Here is a 13,133-nt window from a genome sequence, read left to right as displayed (position 1 = left end):
CCGTTTGGTCTTAATTCAGCACCTCAAGTCTTTCATGAAGGTGATGGCAGTGGTGGCAGCAAGTCTCAGAAGGAAAGGGATATCAGTATTCCCTTACCTGGAAGATTGGTTGATCAAAGCCAAGTCTCCAGAGCTTGTGTTGCATCACTTGCAGATGACAACTCAGTTGTTCTTCAGTCTCGGTTTTATGATAAATGTACCCAAGTCTCACCTGGAGCCCTGTCAACACCTCCTGTTCATAGGGGCAGTACTGGATACTACATTTAATTGGGCCTATCCTCTACCTCAGCGGATTCAAGACATCCAGGCGTTGATTCCAATGTTTCAAAAGGGAGTGGTTGTTCCAGTCCTCAAGGTCTTACGACTGCTCGGTCTGTTCGCTTCTTGCATTCTGTTGGTCACTCATGCACGTTGGCACATGAGGGCTCGCCAGTGGTGCCTCCGCAAACCGTGGTTTCAACACAAAGGGGATCTCGAGGAGTCGATAACCATTTCCAGAGACGCTGCAGCGCATCTACGATGGTGGGCTGTGGACGGCAACCTTTCTCAAGGAAGCCCGTTTTCACTGCCGCCTCCGGTGGCCACGGTCATGACGGATGCTTCTACTTTAGGGTGGGGAGCTCATCTGGGAACCTGGAGATCAAGGGTTGTTGGTCTCCAGTGGAACAGACTTTTCATATCAATCTGTTAGAATTGCGGGCGAAACGTCTGGCTCTCAAGGCCTTCCTCCTGTCCCTTCGCGGTCAGTCAATTCAGGTCCTGACGGACAACACTACCGCGATGTGGTACATAAACAAGCAGGGAGGAGTAGGGTCGTATCTTCTCTGCAGAGAAGCTCTGCGACTCTGGTCCTGGCTTTGGGACCATCGGATTTGCTTGGTAGCGAATCATCTGTCCGGAGTGCTCAATGTGCATGCGGACACTCTGTCGACATTTTTCGGTCGATCACGAATGGCGTCTCCATCCGTATCTGGTCCTGCACATCTTTCAGATGTGGGTTCTTCCAAGGACAGATCTGTGTGCTACTCGGGAGAACGCGCACTGCCCGTCATTCTGCAGCCTCCAGTATCCGGAGCTTTGGGGGATGCGTTTCAGATCTCTTGGTGCAACCAGTTGCTTTATGCATTGATTCCTCGGGTTCTGAGGAAGATTCACCAAGATCAGGCTCAGGTCATTTTAATAGCCCCGGATTGGCCAAGAAGGGTGTGGTACACGGATCTTCTCCAACTCTCGCTGTGCCCTCCGCTCCATCTCCCGCTCAGGGCAGACCTCTTGTCACAACGGCAGGTTCTACACCCCCACCTCCAGAGCCTGCACCTTCATGCCTGGAGATTGAACGGGGCAACCTGAGTTCTTTTTATCTCCCACCAGATGTAGTGGCTGTTATTCTGTCGGCCGGGCGACACTCCACTAAGACCGTTTATGCCGGCAGGTGGGCAAAATTAGTGGCTTGGTGTGGAGAGAAGCAAATTGATCCTTTGAGGGCCCACCTCTCCGATATTCTGTTGTTTGCTTCAGATTTAGCACAGAAGGGTTGTGCAGTTGCTACTGTTAAGGGCTATTTGGTGGCACTGTCAGTCTTTCTTTGCCTCCGGGATCAGCCCTCCTTGTTTAAATCGCCTATTGTTATTAGGTTCTTAAAAGGTTTGATTAATAGGTTTCCTCCCGCTCCTTTTCATATGCCTCAGTGGGATCTGAATCTCGTTTTAACTTTTTTAATGGGGTCACCGTTCGAACCCATGCATTCTTGCCCGCTAAGGTTTCTAGTTAAGATGGTTTTTCTGATAGCTATAACCTCAGTTTGTGTATATATGTGATGGTTTTGATTCTATTGCATCATTGTGGTTTTATGTATATGTGTATTTATTGGAGCTTTTGTGAGGTCGGTTCTCACCTGTTCGCCTCAGAGGCACGTAAAAAATGGGTGAAACGGACATCAGCACGCTGGCGAGGACCTCTTATTGTCACAGTGACGTCAGACGGAGTTGCGTGGAGCCGTGCAATTGTGACGTCCTAGTCAACGTGGAGAGCTGGGAAGAAGAATTTTCGTCGGATGCTTGCGCATTGGAGAATTCATAAGGTGAGGAATCCACAGGAAGCTATTGTATCCACCAGAAAAAGCTTTCCCGAAAGTAAGTAACTTGTTCGTCCATGCTCTAAATTAGGTGGTATCGCAAAGCATGTGAATGTACGACTAATATGGAAATGCAAAACTGTTACATGTATTTGCTTTTCTGTTCTCATTGTTCTCTTTACTGAATCTCCCTCCATACTTGTTTCCCTCATTACCCTTTGAACTTGAGTGTTAATTCTGCTTCAGGTGTGTTCTTTCTGATTTATATTCCTGAATACTTTCATGGTTTTCTCAAGCCCAGAGAGCATGATTAAAATATGGTAAAAAAAATGATTTCCACAGCCTGGGGGCCTCTCTGAGGTGTGGAACCCGAGGAGAGTGCCGGGGGGTTCGCAGACACGTGGAAACTTTGAATTCCACAGGGGGAAAAAAAAAACACAAAACCCAACACTCTGTTGTATTAAAAAAAAATTTAACAAAAAATGATTGTAATCCTGCAAGTCACCATTTATGATGTCATTTTGTGTACAATCTACAGATTGATTGATTCACAAATTGTGTGAGGTGAAAAAAAGGCAAAGGGGAGCCACTATTATGAGTGTCTGACCCCAAGGCAGGGATTGAGCATGGCAGGCCCTGCAGTCGAAGGCTATGCGCAGAAGGGGGTAAGATGTCTTTGTTGGGTTAATTGCAGGTCATGCATTGTGGCCAACCTGTAGCAGGTGTTGGAAAATAAGTATATCTTGAAAAGATCAATGAAGTTTCTTTAAACAAAGTTAAAAACTGAGTTATGGGTCTGGCTCAAATGCTAAAACAACTGAAATTTAGCACAGTTTAACTTAGTACGGTTGCCAGCACATTCAAGACATGCCATGTCAATTTTTCAGTGGATCAGAAACAAAGAAAAGAGCTATCAAAAATACATCATGGTAGGCTGCGCTAGTTACGGCATGCTTTGTGCATTGGTAGGCACCTCTAGAGAATTTCAAGGATTTCCTGCTTATAAATCAGAACCACAGCTCATTTTTGAACTTTTTCTCAGTGAGAAACTATGTATAGACTATATATGGCAGATGTACAGAGAGTGATATGCTATTTATTACTGTTGTTAATTTAGGGAAGGTCCAACTCCCGAGAGGTGAAGCCTCAAGTGAGTCTGATGGCCCTTTCCTCACTCAAGCCAACCGTGCAGCTTCTTCATAATGATGATGTTCTCTTTTCAAAATGGTCTGGAGCTGGGACACCTGTTGAGGTTGCTACCCGAGGGATGTTTTCTGGGCCCTAGGTAATAAAGACCTTGTAATGTAGGTCAGCTCTCACTGCTTTGGATCAGGTATCCACTCTTAAGATCTTGGGTAGACTGGTCACACCAGACGATGCTCAGTTAGCTTTAAAATAAGGCAGCCATTGGCTGGACCGGAAGCATTCAGTTGCCACCTTCCCTGTGAGAGGTACAGCAGGCTGTCTTTCTACAGAAATTATACAGACCGATTTCTATGGGTCTTTAATTTACTTTTCTGTGTAAAGTTGGAGAGGATGACTGACTCAGTTCAGGTGGCAGTTGCGCATACAGACTGGAAATCCCTGGGGTTGCAGACCGTGCCAGGATTTCATGCCGAATTTTGTAGGACTCTGTTACAAGAGAAGAAACCCAGATCTTATGTTTTTTTATTGGTGTAAATGTCACAGTTGGCATATTGGTGCCCCCATGTAAGACCCTAGTATATGGTACCCAGGGCTTTAGGGCACCATGGGTTCCCCATGGGCTGCAGCATGTATTATGCCACCCATGGGAGCCCATGCAAAAGGTGTATGCAGGCCTGCCATTGCAGCCTGCGTGAAAATATGCATGCACCCTTTAACTACAGGTCACTGCACCAGGTCACTATAAGTCATCCCTGTGGCGGGCTCACCTAGCTGAAGAGGGCAAGGTGCAAGTACCTGTGTCTGAGGGCACTCCTGCATGAGCAGAGGTGCCCCCATGAACTCCAGCTCAATTTTTCTGGACTTTGTGAGTGCGGGAAAGCCATTTTACCAGTGTACTGGACATAGGTCACCACCTTTGTCGAGCTACTTAATAATAGCTCTGAACCTAGGCATGTTTGGTATCAGACATGTTGGAATCATACCCCAGTACTGTTATCAGTATTGGTTGTAAGATTCCATGAACACTGGGGGAATCCTTAGAGGACCCCCAGGTTTGCTCCTACCAGTTTGTAGGGTTTTCCTGGGCAGCTCTCGCTGGTGCTATCTTACAGACAGGTTTCTGCCCTCCTGCTACTTGAACAGATCAACTCCAGGAAAGCAGAAAAAAAGATTTCCATTGGGAGGCAGCACCCTCTCCCATTGGAAATAGGTGTTACAAGGCTTGGGAGGGGTAGCCTCCCCAAGCCACTGGTATGCTTTGAAGGGTACATTTGGTGCCCTTCTTGCATGAACAGGTTTGCACCAGAACTGGGACCCCCAGTTTCTGCTGTGGTGCGAAAGTGGACAATGGAAAGGGGAGTGACCACTCCCCCGTCCATCACCATCCAAGGGGTGGTGCCCAGAGTCACAATTTGGGAGACCAAAATGACCTCGGCAATTCCAGCTCCCATTCCACAGCAGCTTTCTTCGTTCAGCATCACATAACTCCCATTTGAGCGCACCTGGATTGGCAGACGAATCAACGGGACAGCAACACCCTTCCGATAACAGGCTAAATTTGCAGCTGAACCATTATATGCTCCATGAAAAGACAGCTGCACATCATTGAATGACTTACAGAAGTCTCACATTTGCTTCAGCTAAGTCAGACTTCTATCATACCATTGAAACACGTGTGTAATGGGTAGCTTTCACACCTCATGGATATAACAATCTCCTAGCTTCTGCTCAAATCTGCCTACAGGAATGTGCTTCAAACACAAGGTGAACTTAAGTGTTAAAATGGACTCCGTGTATTAACCAAACTGCCAGTGGTATTTGCGCCACAGTGAAAGGCAACTTTTCTAACTTTTCAATGTTGAGCATAATATAAGTTGCTTCTTTCTTAGCCGTAATTTGTTGCTGTTGCGTCAAGTTAAATGCTTAAAATAGGTCTCTGGAGTTGACGTGCTGCCAGGATACATGACCACTTTTCAGAACATGTAACATCCAACGTACTTTCATAATGGACCAAAGTTGACTCTAGCCATGATGTAAAAATGACAGTTTTGTATGATGTCAATAGCAGATGAAACAATGTTGTTTAGGGTGTAAATGCTGTTGGACAAAGTACTCATACCATTATCTACAATGGCTAGAGCTTTCTGCACGTTTTCCTGATCTATCCGCCAGAACCGGGCGGCGGCTTCTTTTTGGTAAAATTTCCAAATTTCATTAAATGTTGTATATAAGAAGCACTTTGTGCATGGTTTTCTAGGGCCTAACGAGAAGTCTTGAAAGTCTGTGTTTTCTGACAAGAGGCGAAGATGTTCTTGAACAGCTGTTAGTGTGGAAGATTTCAACCACTGCAGGGGTGTGGAATTTAGTAAAATATCTACTTGTCCATGGGACACGTGGCTTCTTAAATCTACTTGTCCCTTTGGTGCCATGTAGTGCGGCGACAAATTATGCCAGCAATCTCATTATATAAGAGCTCTGATAATTGCCTGTCTGATTATGTCAGGGCTACTACTACTATAGTAGGCCTTGAATTCTTGCAATTACAGTCTCTACTATTGCAGTTTCCTGTTTTTTGTCACCTTTCCGCAGATGTACATATTTGGGTGGAAAAAACAGTAAGCAATAGTTCCAGGGCTGGAATGCCTTTGAGTCTGCAAACCTACTAACTTGCATGTTTTAAGGATTTTCAGCAGCTCTTCTCTGATATTTTCCCATAATGAGAGAGGTTGCAAATTTGCTCCTGACAGTGGCAAAAGTAGAAGTTCTTCCAGGGTTGGAAAAAAAAGTAGTTGGAGGGAAAGTGAACTTATAAAAGCTCTATAGATTTCCAAATGATCAAATATACACATGCATATTTGGTCGTGCTAAAATACAGTTCACAAATATTTTCTAGGAGTATGATTTCCTGGTTTACTTATGTAAGTTCTTGTGAATTTATGAAAGCCACTAATTCAAAGACATATACCATGGGTGCACTTTTGTGAATTTCTTCAAGAATTCAGTCCCTACTTCGCTCTGGCGTTAACAAAGACGTTTTGTTTTTATTAAACTTCTATTTCTTTCTCTATAGGCTGGCTTTTCTGTGAGTGATCACCTTCCGCTCTTCCAGAAGAAGCATATTGGCACGCAAAGTAGCTTTGTTCATGGCCAGGAACTACTGTGGCAATCAGTGGCATAACGAAACTGGAGGGGGCTCCCCTACAAAGAACATGGAGGGCCCCCTCTTCAGACTCACTCAGGCAGGTGCTGTGCTGAGGGGTCCCCTGGAAAAGGGTACTGGGCCTTTGTTAAGCTACTGGTGGCAATGTATGCCTTTTGAGACCAAAAACGTTTTTTTTTTGGCAGCTCCCAGAAGAAAAACGTGTCACAAAAGCCATATCAAAACAAGGCATGCATCGACAAAACCAAAAGACTCAAATAAAATGTCGGATCACTTGACTTTGCCAGTGCTTGTTTATTTTCATGCTTCACATAATCTTGTTGAAAATGGCCAAACTGATTTTCCATTAGGATTTGTTTTTGGAAATACTAGCATGCATCAGCACATTTTATTAAATGACGCTTCGAAGAAATAGCACCTAAGATTTCATAGTAGCAAAACTTTTTTTTTTTCTTACTTCCAGTTTTTTTTCTGAACATTTTATTTTGAAAGCAAAGAATCATCACTCTTGCTTACAAGCTTCTGCGAACATTTGCATCTAATCAGAGAGCATTCTGGAAGCATTATACTTAGCCTCACATTGTTAAACTTTTCAGATGTGTGTACACTGTTTTTTTTTAAAACTGGAAATACTGTCAGTAGTTGCAGTGTGACCTTAAAACATTTATTTACAGCACTCATCCTAGTAATGATAGATTTTCATTAATGAACAATAAATATAACAGCATTAACATATGGACACACATTACCTAAAAGGTAGATAGATCCCTTCTCTGTAAACTGGCAGCTAAAGAGTTTGTGCTGCAGGGGGTTTGGCCTACTTGCCCCAGGTACAAAATAAACATGAAAACCTGTTGCCCTTGACACCAAACAATATGTCCCGGGCGTCGGGTGATAGGAATTCCACATCCCTGCACTGTTGACATAGTTTGCCCACTCTATATGTGGTGATACTGGAGTAGTGGTGTGAGATGTAACGAGGGCCAGGTCAGCCAGCTCTAAAAAAAAAAAAAAAAAAAAACCCTGTGGGGTTTACAAAACACGCATGAAAACCATTTGTGTCCACTGGCCATAATAACCACCTGTTTGGAAATTAGAGTATCGAATTAAATGAGGACACACCTGTTGAGCTGTTCTTCAGGAACATTTAAAATATTTTGCCATTTATCAAATTTTGTTGGTGATGGAATACTGGACGTGTTCAGTTCCTTCATTTTCACTAAGCCTACACAACTTGTTTGCTGTATAGTTTGTTAGAAATATAATTTGCAATGGAATAAGGCATACTCTTTAAAAAAAAAAAAAAAAAAAAAAAAAAAAAAAAAATCTTCCCATCCCTGAATTTGACAATTTCTAGTTTACCGCACACTCTTTAAGTCAGTTGACTTCAACCAATATTCAAAGCCTTCTGTAGCCAACTGTGAAACAAGGGAATCAGAATAAATGATTTTTGTATCTGTTAACAGAATGTTCTGCAATTTCATAGGTGGCAATTTAAAATAAGACTCTGCTTTTTTTAACATCATGGCCAGTAAAATATGCAAACTTTTTAACGTATGTTTTGAAACTACCCACTGGTGGAGTTGAACTATGTTCCCATTGTTTATAATTGTAAACAGCTCCTGGGGATCTGGCTTTATGTATGAAATGATGTCCGTGATGACGGTAACAGAACATTACCCTATAATTTGCTGCTGTTTGGTAAACATCTTCACTTGAAACAGTGTAATATACGTGCTCAGAAAGCATAGAATCCGCTGGTTTTACATCCCAATCATCAGAAATAACTCCTGGTGGTGTTATATCATTCATGTATACTTTTAATACATATGGAATTTTAATGGTTTCTGTCAGCCTGAATATATCGAATGGTAGTTTATCCCGAACAAGTCCCATCTGGAATCGGACTAGGTAAAATGTTCACTAGGGCCAAGCCTCTTCAGACCTTGTGTGAGGATAGGCGAGGCTTCAAAACCTCATCCACCAGTTCAACATCAGAGCATTCAGGAAGTTAATGCACATGTATCAACAAAAAGAAAACAATGACAAAACCAATCCAGAGAACGAAGGCAAGCAAATTTAACAGTATCTAGAGAGAGTTCCATGGGCTAATTGAATAGTTTTATGCCAATTGAATATCTTACCTGCTCTTGATACTGCTACTGCAGAAGACGCTGAAGAATTTGAAGAGGAGTCGTTGATGTCTGCAAAATATACAGAAGCAGTTTGTGCATACACTGGAGCCGGTGTAGGAGACTGAGACCTGTCAGATGTATTCCATGGTGGTTCGTAGTCAACAATTCCATCAGTCAGTGTAGAATTTGAGTAAAATAGCTCAGAAGTTTGGACACTTTTTGTCGTTGATGTAATGACTGGTACTAATGAAAGTTGATTTTCCACCCTGCTCGATCCTCGGGAAGTGACATGATTGTTGATAACAAATGTTAGTGGTACATCCTGATTGGCAGTGAAAAGGGTTCAGGATCTACAGAGGAGTCCTCTGTATAGGACTAGCAACATGCTGTAACTTGAAATTGTCAATGGAGAACAATGCAGTTTTCTTAAGAAGCATGCAGCGGTGGTAGTATGACAATTCTGGTATTGTGTATTTCCAGGACTGGAACCGGTGCTCAATATGAAAGGCCAAATTACTTTTTTTACAGCAATCTTTTCTTGCACTATATCTGCAACTTTTAGACTCCAGCTGGTTGGTGGTGTTGGTGAATCCCTCGTTCCCAAAGTGGCAGCACATGCAGATTAGTTTTCATCACGGAACTGTTATAATTCCTGCAAGACAGTGACACTTTAATTTTTGTCAAATGGTGTCTCTGCTGCAGCCACGCTAGAGACATCAAAGATCCGGGACTTACATAGGTATGCCAACAGTACCTCATACGGAGTGCACCCCCCCCAAAGACATTCTGGGCAGATTAAGTGCTCTCTGGACTCCATATAGGTGGTTAAACCAACTACGACCTGTACCTAGTACTCTTGCTGTTAAGAGAGTGCTTAAAGTCTTGGTTTTTCCACTCCATGACAGCATTTCCCTCAGGATGGTATGGAGACGAGAAATGGCATTGAACACCCATCGTCTCAATCGTGTCCCTAAATTCCCTGAAGGCAAAAGCAGCGTCCTGGTCCAAGTGGAATGCCGCAACTGCATATGTCTTGATGAAGACTTGCAAATCTTTATTAACAGTTTGAGCGTCAGCTGATCGTTGTGGCCATATCCATAGAAATCTGGAGCAAGAATCATGAACTAACATTTATTTGTATGCACCATCAGGTGTTAGGGGACCATAGTGGTCCAGGTACATACATTGTAGTGATTTGTTGGAAATTAGGAAGGGTGTCTTTGGGTGACATTTAATGGTGGACTCTCTTATTTGTTGGTGAATGATACAACAAAGGACATAATGGCCTGGTCTGTTGGTATAGACCTGGTCACCAGTAGCATTTTTGCAGTAAGGAAATAATAGCCGCTACATCTGCATTGGCAGAAGCAACCCCCTTGTGCTGCTTTTATGAGATCTAATCTCTGGTCTTGGTTGAGAATCACATGCAACAAATGCAGCGTTTTGGACTCTCAGATGTTAGTAGTATTTGGTGGGATATGCTTTTAGCAAGGTATTGTCGTCAACTGAAGCTTTCACAGCAGCCAACTTCGTACAAGAACGAGTAATTGCAGAAGCCATAGCTACTGCTGATTTGGCTGCTCCATCAGCCAAAGTGTTTACTGCAACGTGCATTCCCACACATTGATGGCCCAGTTTATGCTCTACATGGGTGTTTGGTAAATCTGCTACCTTCCCCCACAGGAATCTGTGTTTGGTCCTCCCTTTTGAATCTCTGAATCCATTCTGGCACCAGTAATGCAGATATTCATTAAAGGATTGGACGCAAAGTATGAATCACGCACAATCAGTGTCAGAAGTTCAGGATCCGTATGTTCTAGTGCCAATATTAGAGCTCTAAGCTCTGAAGTTTGTGCAGTGCAGTCCCCTAGGGTCATTGTGTATGTGTTCTGAGAGTGGAATTTGCCATCCTCATAAAACTGCGAGCAAGCGCCGGAATGTTGTTGTTTAGTGCCTACTGCTTGTTGAGCTGATCTACCATTGTAGATACTTATTTGATATTGATCAAGAGGCAAAATGTTTGTAGGCACTGGATATTCAAGTTCATATTGAAGGAATTCTTGGGTCTGAGATTTTGTCTCAAAAGCATAACAAACATAATGTTGTACTTAGGACAAATCCAAAATTTTTGCCAAAAGTTGTTTCACCTTGTCACATTAACCAATCAGTGGAATTTCCAGTCTTCTTTCCACAGCCAGACTCAACTGCTGAAAGAGCTCTTTACACTCTTGACCTTAAAAGAGCTCTAACGTACTATGTTGACAGAACAAAAGAGTTTAGGAAAACTAAATAGCTTTTTGTTGCTTTCCAACAACCACATAAGGGTAATCCTATCTCAAAACAAGGATTAGCTAGATGGATTGTGAGATGTATTCAAACATGTTACATTAAAGCAAAAAGGCAACTTTTGATTGGCTGGATTAAAAAACGCTGCTAAGCACTCTCATGCCCAGGGACGGCAGGAGTTAAAAAAAAAAAAAAAATATATATATATATATATATATATATATATATATATATATATATATATATATATGTATATATATAGAGCCAATCACCATTCAGCTTTATCTGTAAGCCGCAGAGGAGATTGGCCATGTTTTATTATTGTGCTTCGGCTGCCACTGCACTGCTGATGGCATTCACACCGAGCTGTTAAAGGAAGACAAATCTGTTCCCTCTCCCACATCTGGCAACACTGCTTCGCCCACATGCAGCAGCGTTGTGCCTCTTGTATGTTCTTTTGAGACTGAACAGCTTGCTCTCTGGCAATTCAGGGACTGAGCTGGCATGAAGGGACTTTGCTAATTCGTATGGGGTGCTGTGATGACCGTAGGATCGCAGGGGGAAGTGCCACAAGTCACAGATGTGGGTAAGCAAACTAACAGCAGGAGACGACAGCATGGATAACATGGGGGTGGTAGCGCAGAAGCAATATGGGGATAGAATCAAGGATGGTGGGTGAAAGCAACAGAAGAGCAGGTATGAAGCAACACCCAGGGTTTGGGTTGGGGGAACAAAATGGACAATGCAAGGAGGGAAGCAAGCAAACAAATGAAGGAAGAGTGCAATTTGGAACCTGGGAGGAAAAGAATGTCGAGAGAGCCAAGGGAGTGGGCTGGAAAGAAGCACCTGGGCATAAGAGAGCTCACAACATAGTGCAGAAGGGAAAGGGAGGAACACAAGAGCAGTATTACTTAACCTGTGGTCTGCTAGCCCTTCCCATTACAATTCAGATTTGGATTTTTGCATATTTTTCAGTTGTGAAATAACGTACTTCATAATTTGAGTATTTGGTATTTACTTGCTTGTGGTTTTTGTGCGTTACTGTTTTATGGCTCAAATTGTTCAAATTGTTTGGGGGATCCTAGGCTTCCAGTAGTGATTTAGTGGGGGTCCTCAGACATCGAAAAGTTAAGAACCGCTGCACTAGTTGATAACATTTACACACATTATCAGTAGTGCGCATCAAAACTTTCATTTGAAAGTGTTGTCGGTAATGGCAGTGCCCTACTACACCATGCAGACTCAACACTATGCCACTCCACTCTACAACAATCTTTCCACTCTATGCCCCTACACTCTACGACATGCCACTCCATTGTATGACACTCCATGTCACTCCACTCAATAACACACAAAACCATTCTACAACATGCTACTCCACTCTGTCCCTCTAGTCAATGCCACAACACTCTCTGCCCCTCAACACCACTTACCCTACTCCACTCAAATCCACTCCACTCCACTCCACTGTACCCCACTCAACTTCAGTACATTCCACCTGACTCCACCCTATCTAACCCACTCCAGTCTACCCACTCCTCTCCAGTCCAATCTGTTCCACTCCATTCTACACCTCTCCACTCCATTTCAGTTTACCACAGTCTACCTCACTCCAATCTACTACAGTCTACCCCGCTCCACCACGACCTGCCCCCCTCCAAACCACCCCTCTCTACTCCACTCCAGTCTACCCAACTCCCCCACTCCAATGTATCCCACTCCAGTCTACTTCTCACCACTCCACGAAATCCACCCCTCTTCAATCTACCACAGTCTAACTCAGTCCAATCTACCACACTCCAGTCTACTCCTCTCCAATTTAAATTACACTCGAATCGTCCTCACTCTATCCAACACCACCCTAATCTATCCCACTCCACCCCAATCTATCCCACTTCAAGCTAATACCTCGATCTACCCCACTCCACTCCCATCTACCCCACCCCACCCTTTTGTTTTTTAAGATCTTTTATTGCTTTATAATTGCATGAAAACACATACAGAACAAATAACTTCCCATCTTTTTGTGACCCCCCCCCCCTCTTCCCTTTTGCACATTCCATCAATTATATAAAGGTGTTTGTTCGGTTCACAAATTAATTACATATTTGTTCTCTTGTACAATCTTCAACAGGAATATCTTAGTCAGCTATACATTATCTGGTTCTGATAAATTTGCCTCTGCATCAGTTAGAAGTGTCGGTGTTCTAAAATTGTCCAGTATCGTGTTCCAATGCTGAGCATTGTCTCTAGTTCCTAGGCCCCTGAGTGCCTCCCTTAGTAGTACTGTCCCTTCAATTTCTGCCCACTTAATACATTTCTCCAACGATTT

General features: G+C 43.2%; 1 protein-coding gene across 2 annotated transcripts in view; it reads left to right on the top strand.

The window, feature by feature from the left end:
• WDR33 (WD repeat domain 33) overlaps positions 1 to 13,133 on the top strand; it is a 1,025,118-nt gene that overhangs the window by 476,716 nt on the left and 535,269 nt on the right. Inside the window, exon 8 of one of the 2 annotated variants that reach the window (XM_069213680.1) lies at positions 6,291 to 6,417. The exons of the other annotated variant lie outside the window; for it this stretch is intronic. Within the exon in view, the coding sequence (XP_069069781.1) occupies positions 6,291 to 6,310 (20 nt within the window). The 3' untranslated portion in view covers positions 6,311 to 6,417. Of the gene's footprint in view, positions 1 to 6,290; positions 6,418 to 13,133 lie in introns of those variants that run through there. 2 annotated transcript variants of the gene reach the window in all.

The sequence above is a fragment of the Pleurodeles waltl genome, chromosome 11 (assembly GCF_031143425.1).
Source record: "Pleurodeles waltl isolate 20211129_DDA chromosome 11, aPleWal1.hap1.20221129, whole genome shotgun sequence".
NCBI lineage: Eukaryota > Metazoa > Chordata > Amphibia > Caudata > Salamandridae > Pleurodeles > Pleurodeles waltl.
This window is presented reverse-complemented; position numbering and strand designations above follow the sequence as displayed.